Source organism: Electrophorus electricus, chromosome 18 (assembly GCF_041902795.1).
Source record: "Electrophorus electricus isolate QZ-2024a chromosome 18, ASM4190279v1, whole genome shotgun sequence".
In the NCBI taxonomy this organism is placed as follows: Eukaryota; Metazoa; Chordata; class Actinopteri; order Gymnotiformes; family Gymnotidae; genus Electrophorus; species Electrophorus electricus.
The window spans coordinates 10841283-10867119 of NC_137514.1; the positions used below are offsets into that span (position 1 = coordinate 10841283).

The following is a 25837-nucleotide window of genomic DNA, read 5'->3' on the forward strand; positions in this document are numbered from 1 at the left end:
TGCTCTTCTCCCCAACCCCGCCCCCCCATCTCTGCTCTTCTCCCCAACCCCACGCCCCCCATCTCTGCTCTTCTCCCCAACCCCGCCCCCCCAATCTCTGCTCTTCTCCCCAACCCCGCCCCCCCATCGCTGCTCTTCTCCCCAACCCCGCGCCCCCATCTCTGCTCTTCTCCCCAACCCTGCCCCCCGCCAAACTCTCGTCAGCATAAGGCAAATAAATAACACTAGTTTACTCCGTTTACTCGGTTTATACAAGCTTTGGTGTCCGAACTACGACGCGAGACATGGGAGAGGTTGAAGCAATAAGGCAGAGCTAGGGTGGACAGATGGCTCTGGTGCCAAAAACGCTAGCGAAGCTGCTAGTTTTAGCGTTTCTGGCACTACAAAAGAGTTTCTTCTCTTTGGAAGAAACCGAAGAGACAGTCTAGTCACAGACTGTGTTATATGACTCGAGGATGTCAGTGTGGCAGCCGGTCCACAGACACACCCTCGTCCACTTCTAATCTAGTGACGGTGACAACGGCCAAAATGAAGCCACTTACAGTGGAACACGGCTGCGGCTTACGGGGTGTTCCTCAAAAACAGATCTGCACAAAGGCAACACCAGTTTGCTCTATAAAAAAAAGAAGAAGAAATAAATAGATAAATAGTAATAAAAATATCATTTAAAAAAAGAGAAAGGCAGAAGGTGAAGAGAAGAAAGAACAGAAAAATATGATGATCGGCCTTCAAAGCATGCGAGGCCGTTTAAATGTCACAGCCACGTTCAGAGAGAGGGAACCTAGATGCTAGCTGCTCAGTGCCAGTGTATTCAAGTCAAGTAATTTTTATATGGGATAAGAGAACAGATGATTGGGCATACTACCCCCCCACACACATATACACACACAGGACTCAAGGTAAAAGGGTCCCAAGGCCCCTTAACACAGTTCTTTGAACATTCCCGTGGAGCGACCCACGGCCCAATCGCTGTGGGCAGCCTTGGTGGAACGTCTGTGCACCGAGAGTGCGTATTTAAACACCTCTTCACAGCTGTTGGCATGAGAATCGATTCCAGATCGGTGTTTAATATATGACAGTATAAAACAGCAAGCCAGTCTGGCTGTAGGACTATAAGACTGCGAGCCCATCTAGACCAGTGGGCTAGTCTGAAAGAAACCATGTCAGTTCCCCCCCGCCAAAAAAATACTAGTCTGGACTTTATGTGCTTCTCTGTAAGGGACGTTTAAACAGACGTTTCGGGCCCAGGTGGGGTGTAATCGTACGCTTCCGTGGACAGCCTCTGCGTTTCCCCAGACCAGAGGAAAGAGCGGAACGTGCAGTAATCGGGCCCGCCCCCCCAGTGGGTGTACATCACTTTTTTACGAGGGGAGGAGTCAGACCTGTGGTGGGAGTGACCCAGCCCCTCGTCACCATGCCTGCCCCGGACAGGGGGGCCGTGGAGGGGGGAGAGAGGGGTGAACTCTGACAGAGGACCTCTGTACAGCTTATCTGCGTTCTGTGAAGAGAAGGAGAGAGAGAGAGGGAGAGAGAGAGAGGGAGAGAGAGAGAGAGAGAGAGAGAGAGAGAGAGAGAGAGAGAGGGAGAGAGAGGCAAAAGAGAACAAGGGAGAAAAGGAGAGAGTGAGAAACACGTGGAGACGTGGTGGAATTTATACACCTCAGAACACGACGTGCACGGGGACACCACACAAGAGCATCACACGAGACGAGGCGAGATGATCAGTAAAAAAAAAAAAAAAAAAAAAAAAAGTAAATAAAAAAATATTTAAATAAATCTTGAAGCCTCCAACAGAACTTGCGCAGCAAATGAACAAGATTAAAACGAAACTGCTAAAAGAAAAACACACACCATGCGCTGACAAAAGTGAGAGAGAAACTTAAGGTCATCCAGTCTTGGAAAGTGTGGATTTGACCGATGTGGACAGAATTTAAAACCGCACACATTAGCCTCTGTCCAGGCCAACAGTTTATACTACAGTGAAGTGATCAGGAGTGCTTAAATTTAATTGTCATGCTAAGAAAGCTGAGGCTTGAATTATCACTCATTCTGACACTCCACATGTCCGTTTGCCCAGACCTGAGCTCAGATCAGAAATCTACGGCTGTAGCCGCAACACTGGGTCTGAAGCTTTTTAGGAATTAGTCAGCTCAGATAGAACTATGGGAAATTCTTGAAGTGGCCTGGCCATGTGCAAAGATCCTTCAAAAATACTTAATGCAGTGGAGTTTTCACATGGATCTTGTGAACTGAATGACCCCCATATGTAACTAGAAACAAAATCCTGTACTAATACATCTGAACACTAGAGGGTCTCAGAGCAGTTAACACCAATAGAGCAAACAATTAAATAACTACTTCTATATATAGTTTAACAGTACAGTTTGTTTTTTTTACACAGTATAGTTACAGTAGGTACATGTTGTGGTACAATCATGGATGACTGAGTGTGATATTTATAATATTTAATATCCTTGGCTTGTGCCAATATTTCAGCATGCTCCAGGACTGAATGGCCATTCAGTAGTATTGGAATGGTGTTTCTGTGGTCTCTTTTGCAATCAGTAAATTAGTGCAATAAGTATAATTAATGAGTTGTGTTCCTCACACCTTTTTGTGTGTGTGTGTGTGTGTGTGTGTGTAGCAATATTAGAGAACTTGCTGCAGTAAAAGTCCCACACCACACAAGCGTCTAAGGACACACACCCCACACTGCTGCACGGCACCGGGCACCTTCTGGGTCCAGGACCATCAGACCAATCAAAGCCTTGGACGCTGGAATACACTCCAAACAGGACTTCCTCCTGACATGAGGTCATGAATGCGTTTGGAAATACCGCAGACAAAACCCTACTGTGGCACAGTGACTGAGCTTCGTCACGACGGTATCTGGTCCCAGTGTTCCGTGATTGGTTTGTGCCACAGCCGTATCACACTAGAATAAATGCGTCCTTTTGTGGTGTGTTTTTACACCGCTGTGCCACAAGTGGTTAACAGTCCTAGATAGTATTTCTTGGGAAATGGGATTCCAGATTTGGTCAGTCTGATGGTGGGTCATGTTTATGACTCTAGGCCCAGAGTTCTTGCATTACCATGGTACTGTTACGTCTCAGTGGTCGTCTGAACCCCATCTAACAGTGAGTCTTCACTGTGTGCAAGTAAGGTCCTATTGGCTTTCATCTGGAAACGGTCAAACACACACATGCAGACACGCACAGACACACACACACGCATGTGTGCGCGTGACTTAGCCTAAAGGAAATAACTATCGTCATGTGGATATTCTTCTTTGCAGTTTTCTGTTTTTTTAGCGTTTCTACTGAAAGATTCATGCTTCCACCGTCCACATCTCAGTTATCTCAGGTAAAACTAATATATGAAACCATATTGAGTTTATATTAATCATGAAAAAACAAAAACAAACGTTTGGACAGGACAGCACAACACAGAGGTGCGCGGTCATGCATTCGGGTCACATGCATGGGTGCATGCACCGAACAGAGCAGCGTGGGCCTGCGAACGAAACGCAATGGAGGGTACAATCGTCACCGACAGCTCGGGACGCCCTGTCAGGGCCAGAGCCTGCTGCTAGGAATTAATGTTTAATTGGCAACGTGGAAAAGTCTCCAATCAAGCATTTAACCTGACAGTAATCAGGTCTACCGCACAGAGTGGCTTTTTTGTTGTTGTTAGTTAAAATGTCTCACTAATTAGTGTGTAGCTCTGAGTACCCTACAATGACTCGTTGCAGGCAGACAACCCCACGCGAGTGTACACACGTGCGCGCATGCTGAGAGTGTGAAAGGGTCACCTCCTGCCCAGCTCAGAGACTGATGCTGCTGGAGGTCTGGGAGAGCATAAATATGGTGGACTGCTCGGCAGTAAGGCACTGACGCTTCGTCTGCCGTTGTCACGGCAACGGAGGGTTCACGGGGCAAACGCCACGGCGTCAGAGGTTAAAGGCGGCGGGGGGGGGGGAGCGTTTAGGGCAAGTTCAAGGTTGCAATCGCACCATCACGCCAGCAGGAGAGGTGACGGAGGAGAAGAAAGGAAGAGGGGGAAGATAAAAGAGTTTAGAAGCAGTAGCAAGGATGCAAGCCATAACCCTGCAGCAGAGCTTTAGATGCACCCAGAAAGTCTAGAACTAGGATACTGTAGTACATTAGCACAGACGTACACGCTGACATGAATCACCATGCGAGTTCAGGTTCATAAGTGTCATGTTAACCATAACGAGGAAGTAGTAGAATATTAGCAAAACTAATCCTTATAATAAACAGCTGAAGTTTAGCAGTTTAACAGCAAAGCTCTGGAACGTTTCAAAAGGTGAGTAAAGAGGAAATATGGCATATTTTCACTTCCTTTAGAAAAGACACAAGCGTTTCTTTAAAAAAACTTTTTAACAAGGAAATTAAGGAAATCCTCCAAAAACAAGTGAAAGAAGGCACCTTCCTCCTTCCGTTTCTTCCCGGGAATCTTGTCAATTTTTGTTTTCACAGCGATATTTACATTTCAGACCCCCCGAGCTCAATTAGTGTTGAGGTAAAAAAAAAAAAAAAATGCCGCCGTTCCTACATACTGGTTGAGATGGGTTATGTCTTGTATTCTGAACTTTGTGCAGGTTGCGTTGCCCGGCTTGGGTAGCAACAGAATACCTGTAACAGTGTTACATCATCAGGCTACAGAAAGGTATTCCGTTACCGTGACATAAAAAGTGTGGCGATCACCAACAGGATTTCACTACAACCTAACAAGGACCCCTCTCTCCCCCTTTAACGGTTTTAATCCCGTTAACGGCTCCCCTCAGCGTTTTCATGCTGCAACGTCGTCGGCAAGGTTCCTGTTTGGACTATAAAATGAATCCCAACGTAACTAGAACACAGCACTTTAATATAGTACTGTTTAGGCTGCAGATACATTTTAATAGGTGATTAATGATTTTTTTTACGTAACTCTCCCAACTTGGAGGGAGGGGTGAAGGTCAGCGGCGAGAGGTACTGAGTGAGGGCAGAGATGTGTGCTCAGCGCCGAGCCGCATTTATTCGGTTAGTGGGGAAGTGCGGAGAAGGGCTGCTAGTGAGGAGGAAAGGCCCGGTGTGAGCACGGTGCTGCTGTTCGGTCAAAACAGGCCACACAACGTTACTCCAAGAAACTGGCCAGGTAATAATAATAATTTTAAAAAAAGCTTTAAAAATAGTTTAAATATTAAAAACAATAATGGGAGATGAGCCAGAAGAATTAGAATGCTGTTGCTAAGAGCAGCAGATTGGACGACCCCCCCCCACAAAACCAATCCCACTTAAATGCCGTGTGCTAGCGGCTGATCAATATGCCAGGAATGTATAGGCCGGGCTGTAATATCTACACCGCACCGGACATTACATAATATGGTACACCTGAATGCTAATTAACTGTAAAATTAGTATATGAATTATATCCTTTGGTGTGGACTTGGCCTCAGTGTTATATTTTGCACTTCGAAGCATCCTCAGCCCTGTAAGAAAGGGAACGCAACCCACACAGTGTTCTGGCAGAGGTGATCATGTTATGCTTCCTGGCATGTTAAACTGACATGTGGTTGTGGTTTGGGTTTTTTTCACACCCCGTGATGCCCACATATTGTCTCTGACTGGCATTTGTGCGCACCGACAGGCGGTTAACCTGAAAACCAGACAGGACCCCCGCGGGGGTGGACGCACCTGCATTCTCTCCGTGGTGGTGGGCCACAGGGCTCTGCAGAGGACCTTCTTGAGCACGTCGGGCAGCAGACTGACCACCAGCAGCAGGGCGATGCCCAGCCAGGCTGGCCCACTGGCCAGCATCTGCATGAAGACGTAGTACATCCTCTGGTAGTTCAGAAAGGGCCTTTTAGCCAGCACAGAGAGACAGGAAGACATACATATATATATATATATATATATATATATATATATATATATATATATATATATATATAATATAAACCTCACGTTAGGCTGGAATCCAACCACTGAAGGTGTTACTGACATTACGTATTACGCGCTGAGGTAGCTTTCATGAACTGGGGCTTTGTGTGTTCTGATCATAAGACCAGTCATGCTGATTTAGGAAATGATTTTGCTTGTTAAAAAATAAAACCTTAAAAAGGAAGATCATGTTTTGGCTGCATATAACAAGCTTGAGGCAAAAACAGTTTTTGTTGGCTTACTGTTTTGCACACTAATTACTTTTACTTGCTTATGGTTGGTGCGTTGAAGCTTAACTGTATTAAAAATTAAAGGAAGAACAGAGGAAGAAGATACAAAGACAGAGTTGGTGTAACGTACCAAATAATACCCTCCCGACCCCCAAAGCAGGGAGAAGATAACGTACCAAATAATACCCCCCCAAAGCAGGGAGAAGATTACATAGAACAGCAGCGACCCCCAAATGACAAAGTGGTTGATCCATGTCCAGTAGTGTGTGTCAAGAGCAAGCTGCAGAGAGACAATAGTTCTCTATAAAGTTAACTCATGAAATAGGATTATAATTACTTTCACCCAGTTCAGAAACAAGAATGATTATAATACTGTGTGTGTATTTGTGCACATGCGTTACCTTTAAAGTGACCGTAAATACCAGCACTGTAAACACTAGAGTTCCGAACGTCCAGTTTCCAAACATCTGGTACAGAATAAAAAATAAAAGGAATAACACAAACTTAATAAAAACACACAATGGCATAAAACCCTCTAACCTGGGTTACACTACGCGCCCTGACACTACTCATTTAAACGATACATTATAATTACGTTACGACTATAAATCTATTAGACGCTACTAGCTATATTTGATGGCCAAATGATTAGTAGAAATAAGGTGCTTCGTTTATTTTCATAGCATTTCAGTTCTTGAAGTGGTGTCTGGCATTATCCATTTTCACATACTGAAAAGAACAAACGTAAAATATCAGTATGTGGTGTCTACCTATAGGATCTTAACATTTTCACACAAAAAAAAAATCACAATATATATAAATCAGTTAAAAATAAACTAATTATACAACATTAAATCTAAAAATCTACATCTATCTTTATAAATAAAATGGATTTTTGATTTGAAAAAAAATTGGAAAAAAATGGATTTTTGTTGAACATTATTAGGTTGATTTTCAACTAAAAGTACATGCACACAAAAAAAGTTTAAAGCAGATTTAGAGATGCTGCTATACATCAGAAACAAGGGCCCGAGACTGGAACCTTGACTCCACACTGAAGAAGGGCTCCATCAGAAGCATTAACAAAAATTAACATTTAAAACGCTTTTTTCTAGCGACTGACGGCTGCTTTGGGAAGCTTGCTGGTTACCGCCGAATGCCGTTTGAGTCAAGGAGATCTGCAGAAATATCCTTGTGGAATTCAAATTGAAGTTCAATATATAATTTTGGTGTCGTTGAGGAGTCTTCTGCTATGAACACTTTTACGACTTTTAAAATGACTTTACAAAAACAGAAAAGGATGGAAAATGGCTAATTATCGTTAAAAAACAACCGCCCCTGGGTTTACAACGGGGGGACGATCTTGAATATCGGATTCCACCGACTCTGAAAAAAGGCAGGTTGAAGGCTCAGTGATGGCCTTCGCTTCCTTAACGCTAGGAGCAGCAAATCTAAAAAACGAATACTGAGTTGATACTAAGACATCTACAGCGTGTCCATTAGTGAGGATTAGAGAAAAAGATTAGCGACATTTCTGAGGTCAGCGAATTTACCGAGACACGTAGCCAAAAGCTGGGCTACACCGTCTGAGGTCACACCACGGTAACGCGTTTTCCACTCGTGCGTCTCCCGTGAATACGAAGGCTTTGTTGGTACTGGTCTGTTGTCGCGAGGCCCTCATCTCCTGGCCCTTAGGCCCGCGGTAATGTTTTTTTAATAGTCCTAATGGGATTTAATGTGTACTTTTATTTTGGGACATAACGGACCGGTAATTGAGTCCAGCCCTACGGTAGTCCGCTGTCCTGCCCCGTAGTGTAACGGATGCAGGACGACTGCTCGGTGTGCGTGAAGCGTTTATCAGGCTCGCAGTGCGCGTGCCTCTCGAGCGACGTCCTCCGGATCTGCTGACCACTCTCGGACACGACGACTCGCTCCCAAAAAAAACCCAACAAAAAAACCAAACCCAAACAAACAAACAAACAAAAACAAACAACAACAACAAAAAACGGTGCGTTAAACAAAGCCACAGCAGACGTGACACGGTACAGCACGTGACGGTGCGCTTTAGAGATTTAGTAAACACCACGTGAAGCTGATGAGTAGCTGACAACAAAGTAAACACGGTTAACATGTACACGCACAAACAGGCGCACGGTGAACTTACCGATGGGACAAACAAGAATAATAAAAGTCTAATGTTAACATCCACTGCAAGGCCAAATGATACTGAAAAGATCGCTTTAAGCTTCAGCTTCAGATGCACGTTAGCGTTATGCATCAGGTGGGGGAAGAACGGAATTGTAAGGGACGCGACATGAAAGCGTCTTCGGAAGTTTCCGGCTGTTCCACGCCGCTTAACGGACGTTCGGCCGCACGACCAAGAAGGGGTGGCCCTCCCTACTCTTTCTTATTTCACCATTTGCCCTTGCAGTGAGCTATGGATGACAGACCTTGGGTCCAACAGACCGGCGAGGACGACGGGGACGACAACGACCTTCCCCACCCCACCCCCAAGGGCTTCGCGCTGGATGCACACTTAGATGGAAACACAAAGTCCTACTGCACTACACAATGAGACGTGGGTAACAGAGTGAGGACGCGGTCAAAGCCTACGGCGCCCGGGCCTAGCGAGCACGCTTCGGAGATGGGGGGGGGGGGGGGGGTGCTTGTTTTGAGGCACAGGAGATCACAATGGTGTGAGTGTGAGCTTCAGGCTTTGTTGGGAAGACGTAGTGGGAAGGGGGTCAGAAACAGACCGAATTAAAACCCAAAAGAAGATGAAAAGACAGACAGGGACAGGCTTACCATCTGCGTGTTGGTGGCCATTAGCTGAGGAAAGGAGGAAAAGCAAAAAACACAAAAAACCAAAACAGGGGAAAAAAAAAAAAAAAAGACAAAAAAAAGCAGAGGAAGAAGAAGAGAGAGAAATAAAAAGGATCAACCAGAGAAGGGGGGAGGGGTTGGGGGACAAGGAAGTAAAGAAAAAAATTAGGATGTTATAAACTTAAAAATCGAACCAAACAGGTAAAAAAACGCAATCGAAAAAGATTAATATGATTGAACTGAATGGCACAGAGAAAGATGTCTGACTGGTTACCCAACATGCTCTGTGTCGCACACATGAATGGAGAAGCACCTGTAATGGTTCTAAATGTGTGCGGAGGGAGACAGACGAGACGTCTGCAAGCTGGTTCACAACCTCACTTTACCACAGACACACACGTTAACCCGCACGGAAACCATTACAACCAACACTTCAGCTAACCAGCACGCACGCACGCACGCTGCATGTGATTCAGTTACTCAATGAAGGAAAGAACGCAAAGATGACTGTGATTTGATACCATCGGGAGAAAGGAAAAAAAACAAGAACCAAAAACGTGGAGCGTCACGGCGACGAGGTCATTACCTGTCCATTGCTGGTGAAGGTGGTGTTGTCAAACAGGAAGAAGGCGCCGAAGAAGAAGACCATTGCGTCAAAGACCCCCAAAAATGTCCAGTAGATGAAAACAGGCCACTGCAGGAGAGAATTCTTCGCAATGTCCCTGAAGGTGGGAAAAGCATGTGTGACGCATTAGTACAAACAAACTCTCACCGGCATCATATGGGGTGAACATAATATCTTTTATTTAATACCGTCACATTGTTACTTTTTTAGCTTCACGCCTCTCGGGGCATGTACATATGAAACGCAGTTTATCGGTATTTATGTTAATAAGTTAACTTTTCTGGATAGGAGACTCCTTCAATCGAAGTACGGTTGGTCAGAAGCGGGAATCTGAATAAAAGCTGAAGACCAAAGATCATTCTAGCCATGCAGGAAAAGACAGGAAAAGGCTGCAAAATAACATCCGAGTGTTTGGAGTGAGCACCGCTGGTTCAACTGTGAGGAACTGGACGCTGCACCACACCACCCAGACAAGACCGTCCCTCAACACAGCCTCGGAGAAGGAAGGAGACTTGTGAGGGAAGCTGGCAGGAGCCAGTAATCACTGTGCAGGTGGTCTACGAGGTTTTGTGGGCACATGGGGAAAAAAAGGATGCAAGCAAACCCCTAATGCTGACATATACAACAACAACAACAACAACAACAACAACAATCTCATGGGAGTGGCGGGATCAGGGTGTGGGGACGCTTCTTCTCAGCAGGGACTGACAGGGTATTTTGTTAAAAGTGAGGGATGAATGGGGCAAAACACACACACACACACACACACACACACACACACGCATCAAAAACAAAAAAGAAAAATTTGGAGAAACTTCTCGTTTCAACCGCACAACGAGGGAGCGCCACACAGCCTGGTAGTGTCATTTTTATTTATTCCTTTTTAGATCTATTGACAAATAAAGAATTGCGAGTGAAAATGTACTTTTAAGAGCATATGGGTGTGCAGTAGCTACACTTGCCGGAGGGCCGTTTCTCAGCGTCATTTATAATCCGGTTGAATCTGATGACATTTAAGGGAAGAACATCTGTGCAGGCATCGCTTAACCCTTTCCCTCCCAGAGACACTAACCCCTAAACAGTCTTAAGCACTCTAATACCGCATTCCCCCGGGGGGTCCGCTGGTGGAACGGGATGGCTACAATGTCCTGATCCAAAACCAGCCACATGCCAGCCAGGGCCTTTCCCGCACCCACAGTAAGAGAGATAGTTTTTGTGCAATTACATCCACGGCAGAGAGGAAAATGCTGTATGGATCATTGCAGGAAAGCGAAAGGCTGAACAAACAAAGCCTTCCCGCCAGGTTAGGATGGTCTCCGGCCTCCAGCGCTGTAACGATTGGGAGCTGCGTGAGCCCCCGCGAGGCCAAGTGCACACTTTAAAAGGACAGGCTACATTTTAAGGAGTCTTTTGTTACGCTGACATGTACAAACGCCTCTGGCAGAAAGCTGAAGAGACAAACCCCCAAAATGAGTCATTCAGAGCGGGTATCAGACAGCACGATGAAGGGGAGTTGATTGGTCCTGTTACCATCCAGCTTCTTGATCTCATAAACCATTAGCACTTTGGAGTGAACTACCCCTTTAAGTCTGATTCTGAACATGATCCATTAACAAGAATCAGACTGCAATATGCATGTTTACAAATCACAATTAAGTGACTTGAACTCTGGTACAGCCACGTCTGATAATGGGGAAATCGCTTGCTCGAAGGGCCTGGTTAAAAACATCCGTATCAGACGTCTGAGTCTGATGAGGCTCGGGAAAACCTCTCGTTAACGGCACTGCTAACGGCTGTGTTCTGCTGTCAGCTGCAGAACATTCTTCCAGCTGTCCCTTTGGGTTTAATGGCCTGCTTTGGTCCATTTCACAGTGTGTGTGTGTGTGCGCGCGCGTGCATGCATCCACCAAGCCCTCTGCCTCTAAACGATGATATGGTTGGTTTAAATAGCAGGCAGGCTGGGATATGTGTATATAGCTCTGGGAGAGGAGGCCAAATATAGCAACATGCAAGCTCTAAAAATACCAGGGGCATTCACGTGCAACGGCACAACACTTCCCTGTGTTCGCCGAGCCACACGAACAGGCCCACGACTGTGACGAGACCCGTGGGCTTGGAGTATTGGCATTTCTCGTGATGCGTGCATGGTTTAAAAGGCCGGCGCGCCCAAAACCCGCTAAACTAGACTCAATGTTAGCAGAAATTAGTTAGTGCCAACTTAATCGTCCTGGTCAGAACAGTGACGTGACGTATTCTTTTCCTTGAGCTGTAAAAAATTCATTGCAGACAAACAAGTGTGTGTGTGCGCGCGCGCGCGTGTGTGTGTGTGTGTGTGTGTGTGTGTGCGTGCGCGCGGTTGGTGCAATCTGATCTGGGGACAGCGTGGCCATACGGAGACACACAGAGCTGAGAGGCTCACCTGTAGAGAGACGGTTCCCTTTTCAGAATGTCCGCGTTAATGTGCTGCTCGATCAGACTGTATAACAGGATGGGCAGGGAAGTGAAGCTGATGTTGTACAGGGTGAGATACGCCGTGTCGTACAGGGGCTACAGAGGGACAAAAAACGTAAAAAAAAAAAAAAAGAAAGGTAGTGAGGATGTACAGGAAGACAGGTAAAGGCGCACGATCATCGGCTTAAACGTTCAACGGCGTGCGGTGGTGCGAGAAAAACACACGTACCTGCTGTGAGAAGCCACAGAAGAACTGATAAAGGAACTGAGGAAATATAAAACACACATTCTGGGAAGAGAGAGAGAGAGAGAGAGATACATGAAATGTATAGATCTCCACTTGCTACAGTCCCAAGTGAACAAAAAAACACCTTGCAGCATAAAGTGAGAACTCTGAGGCTATAAATAACACCATCAACATTGCAGGGTGTTACTGCCAGTCACTGAAAAACACATCCACCATTATACAGGCATTTGAGTGGAACACACACACACACACACACACACACGCAAAAAAACTCGCCTTTTGACTGGTCAACTTTACTAGGCGCATAATGTACGTTTGAAACAATAATTGCAATGAATTTAATAGTCGTCACGCGTGCTTGCCAGCAGGGGAGGGGTGTACCTTGTAGAAGAAGTACTGCACCAGCTCGGAGATTCTGATGTAGTAGTAGTGTCCGTGCACGAGGAGCATCTTCTTCAGGTGTTTGAATTTCGGTACTGCGTAGTCGCTGTTGCGGGCCGCCTGGCGCCCCTCCTTACCCATGATGCCTTGGGGCAGAAGGAGGAGGCCGTTCAGGTCGGCAGGGGACAGAGGAAAAGGGGCGTGGCTCGGGCGCCCGGAGCTTAGACGGCGCAGTGAAGGGGGCGAACCGGAAGCTTTGGAAGAGCGGGTGAGCTCGGTCTGTGTCCCGTTGTGTTGTATCCATGGCAACATACTGGCGTATAATGTAACGAGACCGACTAATTAGGCAAGCGGAGTGGCCGCTAAGAAAAGTACTTCAACTGAAGCTCGACACTGTTATCGCTTTTGCTTGTTTGTTTTAATATTAAAGTCACTACTTGGCATGGTCATTTGGCGTAACCAGGCAATAGGTAGTTTCACAGATGGGAGTTCAGTGTGACCACCATGTTGCAAATGCACAGGTCAGGGTCAGGGTGACGGGCGATCTGGGGTATTGTTTTGAGTCCTTAGCCGACGGTGAATGCTTACCTATGCCCACATGGGCCTCCAGAATCATGCTGACGTCGTTGGCCCCGTCCCCGATGGCCAGCGTGATGGGGTGCTCTTTCGAGGCCTTGATCAGCTTAACGATCTGACAGAACCAAAACGCACACTTTAGTCCCGGTTAAACAAACCAGTCACTACCACGGTCAACGATCACCAGCACTCGCTTGCGTCGTAGTGCCGGTGATTTCCCCGTGTCTGGCCATCCGAGTCTGACCTCAATCCCTCCTGTTTCTTGTTTTTACTTTTTTTTATGAACGACAGACAAGAAACAAGTAAATATTTGAGGGGGGGGGGAGCGAGAGAGAGCACGGGAGAGAGAGAGAGCGAGAGAGGGAGCGAGAGAGGGAGCGAGAGAGGGAGCGAGAGAGAGAGAGGGAGCGAGGGCGAGCGAGGGCGAGCGAGGGCGAGAGAGAGCTGCTGTATCTGGTGTGGGTCAGGCTGCTATGACTCGGGAGGGTTGGGATGACAGTAGCGTGTTTTTTCTCATGTTTGTCCGCAAGTCACAGGAAGTGGCTCTTAACCAACAGGAAGTGATGTGGCGGGCCGTGCCGGGTCACCTGCGCTTTCTGCAGGGGGGCCATGCGGCAGCAGAGCACGGCGCTGCAGCTCCTGCAGATCTCCAGGAAGATGTCCCTGTAGTTGCCCCCGCCGCCCTCCTGGGCGGGCTTCAGCACCGCGGACAGCGTCGCGCCGTCGATGATCAGCCCGTAGTCCTGGAACTCGCCCGAGAGACTGTGGACGCAGGCAGCCCCACACACACACACACACAGGTTCGTCAAATACGCGTGCAGAGGTGTGTGTGTGTGTGTACAAGGCTCCGTGTATGGGCGTGTGTATGAGTCTGCGTTTACGCCGCTTTGTCTATGTGCGCTTTAGCATAAGCACTGTGTGTGTGTGTGTGTGTGTGCAAGCGTCATCTGCCCACCCTGAGAAGGTGTCACGGCTCATGCTGCCCTGCTGTCGAAGCACGGTCTTGCTCAGTTCGAACAGCGCGTCGTGCAAGCTCTGTTCCTCGGCGCGCTTCGTGGTCAGCTCCAGGATCTGGGTGGAGCGGCGGAACAGCTTGCTGGCATAGCACGTGGCTGCCGCCGTCTCCATCTTGTCCCCTGTGAGCACCCACACCTTCATGCCGGCCTTGTGCAGGGATTCGATGGTGTCGGCCGCTTTATCCTGCAGTCTGAGGGGCGGGGCGGAGCCGTTAGCGTTCACCCACCTTTTCTTACAAACTGCACTGTAGAAAACTGGATCTAGTTAAAGCTTTTCTGAAATAACAAAAGATTCTAAAAAGAATTTTAAAAATAATAAAAAATTCTCTTAATAAATAATAACGGAAAAGAGATCATCACCTGGAAGCAGAGAACCAGACACCTCTCACTGCTCACAACACTGCTGGGCTAATCGCTGGGTTTTTAACCCCCTTTCTAACTTCTAAACATCAGATTTCACCTCCCAGTTTACATTTAAACTCCAAAGGGCACTTAAATGCGTAATTTCAGCCATTGTTTAACTGACTTCCTAGAAATTTTCTAAGGTGCCTTATCCATACTTAAAGCGAAACTCTTGAACGGAAGTCCAAGGCGACGGTGAACCGGACCTCCATTTTAGTTTGGGCTGTGCGTCACTCTGGGTGTGGAGACTAGACCCATTCTGAACTCTGTAGCTCTGGCGCTGGCACAGCCAAACTCCTTGCTTGTCACTGGTGAGCGGTGACGGTATCTCGACCCGACGACCCAAACGGCGCTGCTGAGTGAAAGCTTGGCGTATGTCACTTGACGTGTCAGACTGAAAAGGGCAACAAGTACATCACTGCTCCACCAGGCCTGTCCAGACTGCCAATCGATCGGAGTGGCGCTCTAATGACTTTTAAGAAACCGGCACGCAGCCTCTATCGACTGGCAATTAACGTGGACGTGGGGCTGTCGCTACGGAGACAGGCGCGGGGTGGGTTTGACACGGAGACCATGTATCCGGGTCCTGACACCTCACACAGGTGTCAACGAGTGTCCCCTGGCTACCTGCCAACTAACGAGAATGTGGGATATTAACATCAGGTTTCCCAGAAGGTCCGAGGTTGCGACCGGCCGTGACTGCGGTCACGGTTGGTTGCAGCGGCCGGTGGAGAACTGTAGGGTTGTGACTAATACGCTCAGGGCCTTCTGTGCCCAACCCGGTTCGGTCCGGTCCGGTTAAAGAAGGATTAGCGGCCCTCGAATCAGCGAGACGTAGGACGGTCCCATTAGCGGTCGGCCTCGTGGGAAAAAGTTGATTCCAAATGACCTATTTGGGCCATGACCCACCTGTCCTCGACGGCCGTCGCTCCGAGCAGGATGAAGTCCCTCTCGATGAGGTCGTAAGCTTCAGCTAGCTTCTTATCCCGGTCGTGCAGGGCTAGCCTCGCGCTGCTCAGGTGATGGCACACTTCCTCGTAGTCCTCCCCACTCAGCTTCTTATAGGCCACACAGAGAGTCCGTAAACCTTCCTAAAGGTGGGACAGGCATGATCATGAGGACTCAGTCCGACTCCTACCATGATCTGTCATTTAATACCCACCGATACGGGCTTTAGGAGTAACATCTGAGCTCGACAGTCGCATAAAAGTCCTCTATATTCAACGGGGAAACTACTACAGTGTGTTTGGCTCATAAAGCTTTGCTTCAGCCCCAAAACAACAACAATAACAACAACAAAAATCGCCTGGCAACGGGGCTGGCCCGAATCCATCAGCGCCACGAGAGCGAACGGGCTGGGATCTGCGGCTGGCTCACGCACCACGCCGATGCACATGTGGGTCCATGAGGAAAGTCTCAGAATAGAAATGCTGAACTGAGATCAGATTTCTGGACTGTTTTTAGTGACCACAGGGCCAAAAGGCTGACCCGAGGTAATGCCCGTGATAACATCATGCTATGCATGTGTTCGGTTTTCTAAGGTCTGTTGACGTGCATGCAGTACCCAGTTGAGGCTGTGCAACAAGAAAAACAATACATTTATTTACTTTATCGCTCTGACATGCTTGGTTGACTGAAAAATGCAATCATCATTCTAGAAGCCTCTATACCCATATAAAAAATATAACAATGACGTAATAGCATATCCAATCACTCAGCCATACTGACGTACATATTCCTATTTTGAGATCCTCTGCAAATAACATGGGAAGACCATAAAAAAATGTTCATGATGTATGATCACATACCACCTCCAAATATATAACTGGTGATATATATCCAAAAACCCCAAACAACCACAAAAAACCTAAAAATAAGACACCTAAAATAAAACGCAAACTAAATTAAGACAGCACTAATGGACCCTGCCACAGGATCCTGTCATAGGAGCCTGATGTGAAGGACCCAGGTCAAATGTTTTCTCTTTTATATGCCAGGCTACGTCCCAAAACTCCCATATAAGCTACGCCACAACGAAAGAAGGAGAAAAAAAAAAGATCTCCCACACGCCACCGAGTGCTGGGTGTGGTTGCGTGTGGGGGGGGGGGGCTTTCTGCTCACCACCGCATTGTGCTCCACGTGTTCCTGCACGCGCGCCACTTTCCCCGAGACGATCCGGGGGAAAATGGATGAGTCGGCGCCTTTACAGAACAGGTACAGCTCCCCTGAGGATGGCATAAACAAACAAACAAACAGACAAACAAACAAATGAACAAAGGCAAACAGTCAGTCGTTTCGGGGCAGGGCGGCATTAGTGGGTCGTTACTGCTAGGATTAATCGTCGGTTTCATCATCAATGCGAAAAACCTCTTATGTGAATGAGTTGTTCTGTAACAAATGAATGGCAAATGCTTTTATTAACTAGAGTTTGGATCTGTTTGTAAGTCGGGAGAGAATGTAGGGTGCAATAGCACTCGGGTCGCATGGTGGCAGATTTGAAGAGACACCGCAGGATTGTTTGGAGATACACAGCAAACAGCAAGAGTTCGCCGGGCGCGCCGGTCTCCCCCGGGGACGCAGCGAGGTGCTCGGCATGCAGCTGAGCGGGATTAAGATCGCCGCGCACCTGAGCTGGACCTGACGATGACGCTCATCCTCCTCCTGACGGAGTCGAAGTTCAACACCTCCAGCAGCTCGAACCTGCGGACGCAGAGGCACACGCAGAGGCGTGGCATCAGGCAAGGGGAAAACCGCAAGGCTGGAGAGGTCCAGGTACGGGCGGCAGATGACATAATTATGACAAACCGCCATAAATACTTTTTGGTCCCTGATTTCCAGTGTAACACCTGGGGGGGAACGAGATCGCAGCCAGTCTCGGGAGGCCTGACACAACCTTAGTAGAAAAGAAACTACAGCAGTGTTAAACCAATCACAGCCTTACGGGCCTATACCTGGGGTCTGACGGGTCTGACGGCCGACCAATTGCGTTAGTCGTTTAATCAGATTTAAGGGATTACAGTTCCTGGACCGGATTAGGATTTGAAGTCCAGATTTGAACAGCGCTGCACTGGAGTGTGAGTGGTTCTTTTTTACGGAGCGGATGGGCACGCCAGCGGAGTTGTGCTGGTATGATAACACGGTCTCTGTCTGAGCCAAAGAACGTGAGGAACCAACAAGGTGACTCCCACACACAGAGTAATGCAAAGAGGTGCACACACAAGCGCGCACACAGAACAGGTGGTGCAGTTAAGGAAATATAAAGTCCCTGTGTGATATTTTTGCTTTGTGACACAAATTTGTGTGCGTGTGTGTGTGTTTTTGACCCCTCAATAACCTCCTCTGCAGGGCTTCATGTTCCTGACTTAATTACCATGAGTTCAGACTTGCACTTTGTCCACCAGGGCAAGAACACACACGCTCACTCACACGCTCACACACACACACACGCTCACACACACACGCTCACACAGTAAAGCAGTTCAGACCACCCTACTGTTCCTACTGTTCACACTCGTGTGACCAGCAGTGTTCCGACACCCACGACAGCCCTGCCGCACGGAAGCAGCGCTAAAGCCCGACACCTCTTACAGGCACCTCACACGTGTGTCTCACTCCCACAGAACCCCCTCTGACACTTTTCCTTTCACCGCCGTGCAGATCCAGTCCACTGGAAGCGCCGGACAGCCCGGAGCGCCGAGGACTGTTTCGGATCGGCGTGTCGGCGAGCGGCCGCGGGAGAGGCGGGGCCGGGGGGTTATTGGGACCACGTTCTCACCTCTCCATCTTGTCCTCCCTGTTCAGGATCTCCATGTGGTTGTCCTTCAGACGCAGGTAGGTGAAGCCCAGCCTGGGGGTGGAGGGAGTCAGAGACGTCAGACAGTGGGAGAGACGGATGTGATGGATGAGGTTAAAGATGCTATTGGCTTAGGCAGTGCATCAATCATTATTTATCATGAATTAATATTAATGAATGAGTAATTAAGCAAGAACTAATTCATCGTATGGTAGCTCAATAATTAATCATTAATTAAAGCTCCACGGAATCTGTGGGAAATCGGTCATTTCCTTCTACTAGGGTGTTGTTGGCTTCGCCCTCACACCAAGTTTTGGAAGAGCTGTTATATTTCTATCGTTTTATTTATTTATTCCGATTTTGCTGGATATTAAACATAACACTCGGGCTTGGCACTGTACAGACATTTTAATAATTCACACTACATTCACTCCAGCACAGTGTGGTCATTAATTCAGTACATTAATGCACTTTAAAAATTCTGAAACCGTGTGGCGTCTCGGGGAGCAGCTGGGGCTCGACTAAGGCAACATGTGTGTGTGTGTGTGTGTGTGTGTGTGTGTGTGCGCGTGTGTGTGTGTGCGTGTGTGCGTGCGAGACCTTTTCATGCCTTCCACCAGTGCCACCTCGTCGGGGGAAGAGGAAATGTAGATGGAGGAGGTCCGGCCCTGATGGAGGCCCCGCTTAATGCCATCCACAGTCTCCTCCTCCTTCACCTGCACGGTGTGGCACAAACACACCGCCCGGAAAAACAGCTCCTCGCGTTCCTGCCAACGCACACGCACAAGGCCGTGTGTTGCGGCCGGATCAACGTGCAAAAACAAAACAAAAACTCGTGCGATAAATGAACGACACCCGTTTTTAACTTCTGCCTAGAAACAGCGTTTAAAAAAGCCCGGGACAAAATGTGGTGGGCATAGCTGTCCAGAATTATGGGCAGGTGTCTGCCACCGGTTAGGTCAGCGTGCGCTGAGGAGTCCAACCAGGGCTGCGACCGAACTCTCTGTGCAGCGTTCCGAATGCTCACGGACACTCTCCGAGTGACCGGTTCCCAAGCTCGGGACAGCAGGTCTCGTTTATGGCGAACAGGAGCTTGTCCTCATGATGCACTCAGAGAGGCCACCGTTGTCCAAACACATCGCACTCAAACTAAATCCGAACATTCGATTATTTTGAGTGAGATATATAAAGGAGATACATAAGACAAGGCATTTTCTGGTATTAAACAATAGTATTGTACACACACACACACACAGGAAGGTGGATCCATTGACCCTAAACTCCATAGAGATAATGCACCAGCCAGTCGGTCTGAGCGTTCTACAGATGAAAGCCTCGGCACTGGTCTGACAACATGCTTATATGACATTTAAAGACAATCAAAGAGGGATGAGTGTGTCTCTAATTAGTGAGCACTTCAGCGAGCCAGCTTCTTAGTCAGAGATGTTAATTTCTCGCACGCCACTTCAATTAATTCAGAGACAAGGGCGAGATGCAGAGGGGGGAGAGAGAGAGAGAGAGAGAGAGAGATATGGAGGGAGGGACATGATTAATTTCTTTTCCAGAAAGCAGAACAGACTGGATTACTGGAGTTTAAATTAGTCGATTTATTTGATCATTTTCTTCAGTCACTCACCCACCCCCTTTTTTCCTCCGCCTGCCGTAACGTGACCCCCCCCATGAATCAGCGTCTCTCAGACTGACGTGCACTGAGGAAGCCGGGGCCATGATTCACGACTTTTAACCGTCGGGGACTTTTAACTTTTAAACTCGTTAAGGACGTTTGGACGAATATGTCTAGTGAATATGTCAGGTGACTTTGTGTAATAAGAAACAACTGTACGCTTTGCGGGGCTTTCATACGGGTCATCTTTCACTCACCTTGCCCTCGATGCCGGGCGAGGAGTCGATCATGTCCATGGAGGCGGCGCCCGGCATGATCTGCCCGTTGCAGATGGCGTGGGGCACGTAGACGTGGCCGTCCACGCAGCACTCGATGAACTCCATGTTGTTCTCCGTCAGCGTGCCCGTCTTGTCGGTGAAGACGTACTCCACCTGGAGGAAGGAGATGGACAGATGACTCCCTGGAAGCGCGCGAGGCCTCCCGGTTAGGAGGTGAGCTCCTCCGCTCCTCACCTGGCCGAGCTCCTCGTTGAGGTCCGATGTGTTGACGAGGGCGCCCTCTCCCAGTTCCTCATCAAACATCTCGTCGTCCCACGAGATGAAGTAGGAGCCTAAGAACTTCTGCATCTCCACGGTGACGTACATGGACACGGGAATGATGTAGTTGAAGAGGACCATGAAGGCGAGGAAGTCCGTGAACGCCCGTATCAGCTGACGGGAACAGGGATAGCGGAACAGGAACTCTGTGAAAATGGCTCCCCCGGATCTGCTGGTGACTCAAGGTGGTTTACATCTATAAAGCTATGGAAATGCAACGCATTGCGGGGAACGTAGTTTCCGGTGCGGCGGACGTACCACGTGCCGCTGCCTCTCGGTCTCGGTCTTTTGGTTGTACCAGGGCTCGTCTCTGTCGGGGTCGGCCTGCCACACGTACTTGAGGACGGTGTTGATCAGTGCTTTGCTGATCAGGATGCAGAGGTAAACGATCAGGTAGGCATTCATAGACCTGCAAACACGGGCGCAAGATGAGCTCCGCCTCTGATCTGGGATCGGTGCTTAGGGTGCTTAGGGTGAAGTTACGCAGGGAAGGCTAATAAACATGGCTCAACAAAAAAAAAAAAATCAGATCAATAATAAATAAACAAGGGCTCACTTTTCCACAGCAGAGCGCTTCTGGGATTTGGACTGGTAGTTCAGGGCCATTTTGGTCTCCATGCCCGTGTAGATGGCCACAGCTGTGGGAGAGGAGTTCAGCGGTCAGTGGTTAAGCAGCTACAGCTGACATGTGCTCTTATACCCCTCACACTTCCCCCGGTCCCCGCCGAGTGCAGGGCCGCTAGCGTTCACGGGCCGCTATATATGAAACAGAATTCCTGATGGGACCAAAGTTGGAATCCTTATGCATGTGACGTGACGAGAGTGTCTCTCTCTCTCTCTCTCTCTCTGTGTGTGTGTGTGTGTGTGTGTGTGTGTGAGATTCTGATCCAAGAGCCAAAACTTCAGTACTGATATCTTTTTTCCATCTTTCCTCCTTTACTCCCTCTCTCCCTCTAGCTTTCTCCCTCTCTTTCCCTAGTGCTTCTCATTCTCTTACCCAAACTCTCGCTCACTCTGTCAACCTCTCAGTAATTCTCTCTCTCTCTCTCTCTCACACCGGCAGAGATTTCTGTTACTAACGTTCACTTGTTCTTGTGTCCTGTTGCACTTATTCGGTCTCTCATCAGATGCTCGTGCCGACACTAAGAAAATCAGACTGCATATCGCAAGGTGCAGTCCGTGGGTCCTTTGCAACTTTTACACCACACTGGAGTTGTAGGAAAGGTAGTTTTTGTGTGTGTGGTCTTGTGCGTTTGTGTTACCGTATATGTGCGCCGTGTTTTTCAGTGTGGCCCCGCGCAGCAGCAGGTTCTCGGAACCGAGGGGCCTGAAATAGAAGGCGGAAGCGCAGGGTTACGCGTATCGGAGATGGGAACTATTCACCAGCCGCCTGAAGGAGAGGCAGCCAGCGGAACCTCAGCTATGGCAGCAGAACACAGACTGCTTGCTCAGTGACGTGGCAAGTTTAGGATTCTCTCCAGCAGAGGTGAGCCCCACAAAGGCTATAAAATCTCATAGCTGAGTTTGGCATCACTCCCACACATGCACGTGCTCATACACACAACACACATACACACACACACACAATCTTTAATTAAGAGTCGGTTATAAGTGCATGGATTTACCTTGCAATGGGCTCATCTCGGTCCAAATAGATGCTGATGCGTCCCACAAATCTACACAGAGAGAGCGAGCGTCAGACAGACAGCGAGAGAGAGAGAGACAGACAGGCACACAGGGGACAGTAAGACCCTCAGTAATGTAATCAGAGCATGTGGGTGAGCGTACGTTTGTGTGTGTGTGTGACTTGTTTGTATTGTTTGTGTTTTCTGCTTAGGTGATGTCAGCAAGTGTTTGCATCATTGGCTGGCGGTGTGCACATTATATGTGAGTCATAGACGTTGTAGACCGTGTGTGTGTGTGTGTGTGTGTGTGTGTGTGTGTGAGAGAGAGAGAGAGAGAGAGAGAGAGTATGACTCACTTGTACAGGTCCGGCTGGGGTTGTTCACATTCTATAGTGGCCTGTAGTGTGTCTACCTCCTTTTCTGTGTTAAAGGCCTTGGTGTCCTGAACTGCATAATAGGTCTTCGTGTAGAGAGGATGCAAGCGAGATTCCAGTCAGAACAGAAATAGCTCCCTTTCTCTCCCTCACACACACATATATATATGAACACACATACATACACACCAATTTCTCACAGGTTTCCTGAAATTCACATTTTTCAATTACCGAATTATAGTCATTTCACTCAAAAAACCATAGCTAACCAAAAGAGAACATTCTGCCTAAGGGCCTTGAACAACACACCCACCTGATGTCCCCTAGAGCGGGAATGCTCTCAGATCAACATTGCGCCAAAAAAAACCAGACCTCGCCTTCGTTACAAAAAAAACCCCCCATATGAATAGAAGTTATGTACTCACGCACTCATAACTCCATTCGCAGCTCACGCACGTCGTTTAAAAAAAAAAGAAGCCTGGCCAGCGAGCATCGTGGGAAATGTAAGCCTCATTCACCTTATGGCTGGACTCCCCATCCAGGCTGGCGGTGGTGACGAAGCACGTGCCGTCGTCCCTGCTGGTGGACAGCAGGATGAGGTCACAGGGGAACGTCTCGTCCTCCTTCACCAGGACCACGTCGCCCACCTAACCGCACACAGAGACTCCCGTCAGCCCCGTTCGCGCTCGAACGCCGCCGCACACAGCCGTTTGAAGTGGCTGCGTTCACGAAATTACACCACCGTTCACAACTTTAAAAAAATACAAAAAAACACTACCATTTACCCCCCCCCAAAAAAACGGCGTGAACCGGCAGGTGATTGTAATAATCCGCACGTGTGTGTGGTCACCAGCAGCCTTCTTATACACATAAAACGTCTCTGCCAGAGAGGGTCCTTATCGTGGCTTTTTTATTATCGTTATTATTACTGTTGTCGTTATTGTTGTTAAATTCTTCTGTGCTGTTCCTGACTCACGCATTCTCCCGCCCTTACCCGACCCTTAGTATTACTGCAGGGTCATAACTGCCTGTTTATTGCTGTGTCTGCCTCTTCGCGGTCTAAGGAAAACCCCCGATGTTTGTCAGCAGTCGTGAAGAAGAAGGCCCCCATTGTGGCAGCAAGGATGTGATGTCATTGGCTATGCCGAGGGCAAGATCAGGGGGCGGGACATGCTCACTGGACAGCCAACTGGCATCGAAAGATGATTGTTATTTTGTTTGTTATTTTGTGTAACATCTAGCAACATGTCTGCATTAACATCCTCAGGGGCTTCCAATGTCCCCATAATGTGGGACTACGACGCCAATCGGGCTGTCGTCATGCCAACCTGCCAAATCCTGCCAAACCCCAACACACAGCAGTGCATTATGGGGTGGGAAAATGACTGTGCCCCCCCCGGTATTCCGTCCAGGCCTGAGCCGCTCCGTGGAGGGACGCAAATCCCCAGGAACAAATCGTGAGCCTTCGTCCCCGCCTAAAGGTCTCCGTCCTTCAGGACAAACCCGCCCCGCGCTCCTTGACGTAGGCGGCCGTGCCTGGCCGACGTGCCGGGCCTGCGGAAACGTGAGCTACGCATCGCGCGAAAAGCGGGCCCGCGGCAGTCTCGCGGCAGCCCACCTGCAGCTTGCGGCTCTGCTTGCACACGACTTTGCCGTCCTGGACCACGTGGACGGGACAGCGGTTGATGGCATTGTCTGCCTTGTGCCGGAGCCAGTCCTCGTATCCCTACGGAGGAGAGGGAGAAGGGGGTCGGGGGGGGGTCAGGTTAATTTATGAGGGGTGGGAGGTGAAATAAATAGAGGTCAGTGAGGTGAGGTAGCTTGAGATAAGGCTCGCACCAGTCATTACACAAAATAATCATATTTTGAGCTATTTATTGAATTACCAATAAATAAATGTGAAGGTTTGTTGTGTTGAATTTAAGAAAAACGTAGCATGCCTTGGAATTATTCTAAAGCGCACGCCACACCACCAAAACCAGACTGAGCTGCTCACACTGAGAAAGGTTCCTGTGCTTCGTTAGTGTGCTGATTAAGTGGTTCAGCTGTCGCTCCCTGATCAGGTATTTCTAATTACACACAGCAAGCTGCATTTAAAACTGGAGCCTCTCCCACCTCATGTTAAAAACACGCTTCCTCGATTTAACAGAGAGAGAGAGAGAGAGAGAGAGAGAGAGAGAGAGAGAGAGAGAGAGAGAGAGAGAGAGAGAGAGAGTGTGAGAGAGAGAGAGAGAGAGAGAGAGTGAGAGAGTGAGAGAGAGTGAGAGTGAGAGAGAGTGAGAGAGAGAGAGTGTGAGAGAGAGAGAGAGAGAGTGAGAGAGAGTGTGAGAGAGTGAGAGAGAGAGAGAGAGAGTGAGAGAGAGAGAGAGTGAGAGAGAGAGAGAGAGAGAGAGAGAGAGAGAGAGAGTGAGAGAGAGAGAGAGAGAGAGAGAGAGAGAGTGAGAGAGAGAGAGAGTGAGAGAGAGAGAGAGAGAGAGAGAGAGAGAGAGAGAGAGAGAGAGAGAGAGAGAAAACAAAAGGGAAAGATCACCTGTTTGATGGCGGTGACGGTGATGACGAAAAAAAGGGGCAAACCGCTCGTGATGGGACTGGTGGGAGTGTCAATAATCAACTGGAGAGAGAGGGGGGGAGAGAGGGGAGAGAGGGGAGGAGGAGAGAGGGAGGGAGAGAGGGAGGGGAGAGGAGAGAGAGAGGGAGGGGAGGAGAGAGAGAGGGAGGGGAGGAGAGAGAGAGGGAGGGGAGAGGAGAGAGAGGGAGGGGAGAGGAGAGAGATTTTTCAGTATGCTCTCTCAAAAGCAAAGCCTGTTGAAACACAATACACACTGATAACATGACCTACCTGTACAAGAAAGATTATAAGGAAGTAGAAATTAGCAATTCTTCTGAACTGCTCAAATAAATTCTTCGGTACAAAGTTCCAAAACGTGTACTGTGGAAAGAGAAATTAGGAGGGAGATTTTAGGCCAACGAAACGCTACAGAAATGTTCCAAATGCACGGTGATGGGACGTTCTACGATGAGCTGGATTAAAACTACAATACCCAATAACTGGTGTCATCACATCAACACTGCAGGCGAGAGTTTAAACACTGCCCCCAGTTCATACTGGAGTTTAAACACCGCCCCTTA

General features: G+C 48.3%; 1 protein-coding gene across 13 annotated transcripts in view; it reads right to left on the bottom strand.

The window, feature by feature from the left end:
- Positions 1-237: 237 nt before the first annotated feature.
- Positions 238-25837, bottom strand: part of atp11a (ATPase phospholipid transporting 11A) — a 52016-nt gene continuing 26416 nt past the window's right edge. The window contains exons 3-31 of one of the 13 annotated variants that reach the window (XM_081700723.1): positions 25548-25637; positions 25239-25319; positions 24327-24434; positions 23227-23355; positions 22691-22794; positions 22335-22385; positions 21972-22036; positions 21266-21347; positions 20968-21118; positions 20626-20823; positions 20371-20544; positions 19090-19256; positions 18472-18543; positions 17323-17396; positions 16818-16921; positions 15606-15787; positions 14234-14485; positions 13866-14040; positions 13291-13393; positions 12703-12848; positions 12304-12363; positions 12043-12170; positions 9585-9720; positions 8981-9004; positions 6577-6642; positions 6352-6455; positions 5700-5865; positions 1383-1498; positions 238-613 (exon numbers count right to left, since the gene is read on the bottom strand). In XM_081700723.1, the coding sequence (XP_081556849.1) occupies positions 562-613; positions 1383-1498; positions 5700-5865; positions 6352-6455; positions 6577-6642; positions 8981-9004; positions 9585-9720; positions 12043-12170; positions 12304-12363; positions 12703-12848; positions 13291-13393; positions 13866-14040; positions 14234-14485; positions 15606-15787; positions 16818-16921; positions 17323-17396; positions 18472-18543; positions 19090-19256; positions 20371-20544; positions 20626-20823; positions 20968-21118; positions 21266-21347; positions 21972-22036; positions 22335-22385; positions 22691-22794; positions 23227-23355; positions 24327-24434; positions 25239-25319; positions 25548-25637 (3360 nt within the window). In that variant the 3' untranslated portion in view covers positions 238-561. Of the gene's footprint in view, positions 1499-3092; positions 3181-3811; positions 3902-5699; positions 5866-6351; positions 6456-6576; positions 6643-8980; positions 9005-9584; positions 9721-12042; positions 12171-12303; positions 12364-12702; positions 12849-13290; positions 13394-13865; positions 14041-14233; positions 14486-15605; positions 15788-16817; positions 16922-17322; positions 17397-18471; positions 18544-19089; positions 19257-20370; positions 20545-20625; positions 20824-20967; positions 21119-21265; positions 21348-21971; positions 22037-22334; positions 22386-22690; positions 22795-23226; positions 23356-24326; positions 24435-25238; positions 25320-25547; positions 25638-25837 lie in introns of those variants that run through there. The other 12 variants (XR_014118025.1, XM_035534879.2, XM_035534878.2 and 9 more) reach the window with 12 other exon arrangements.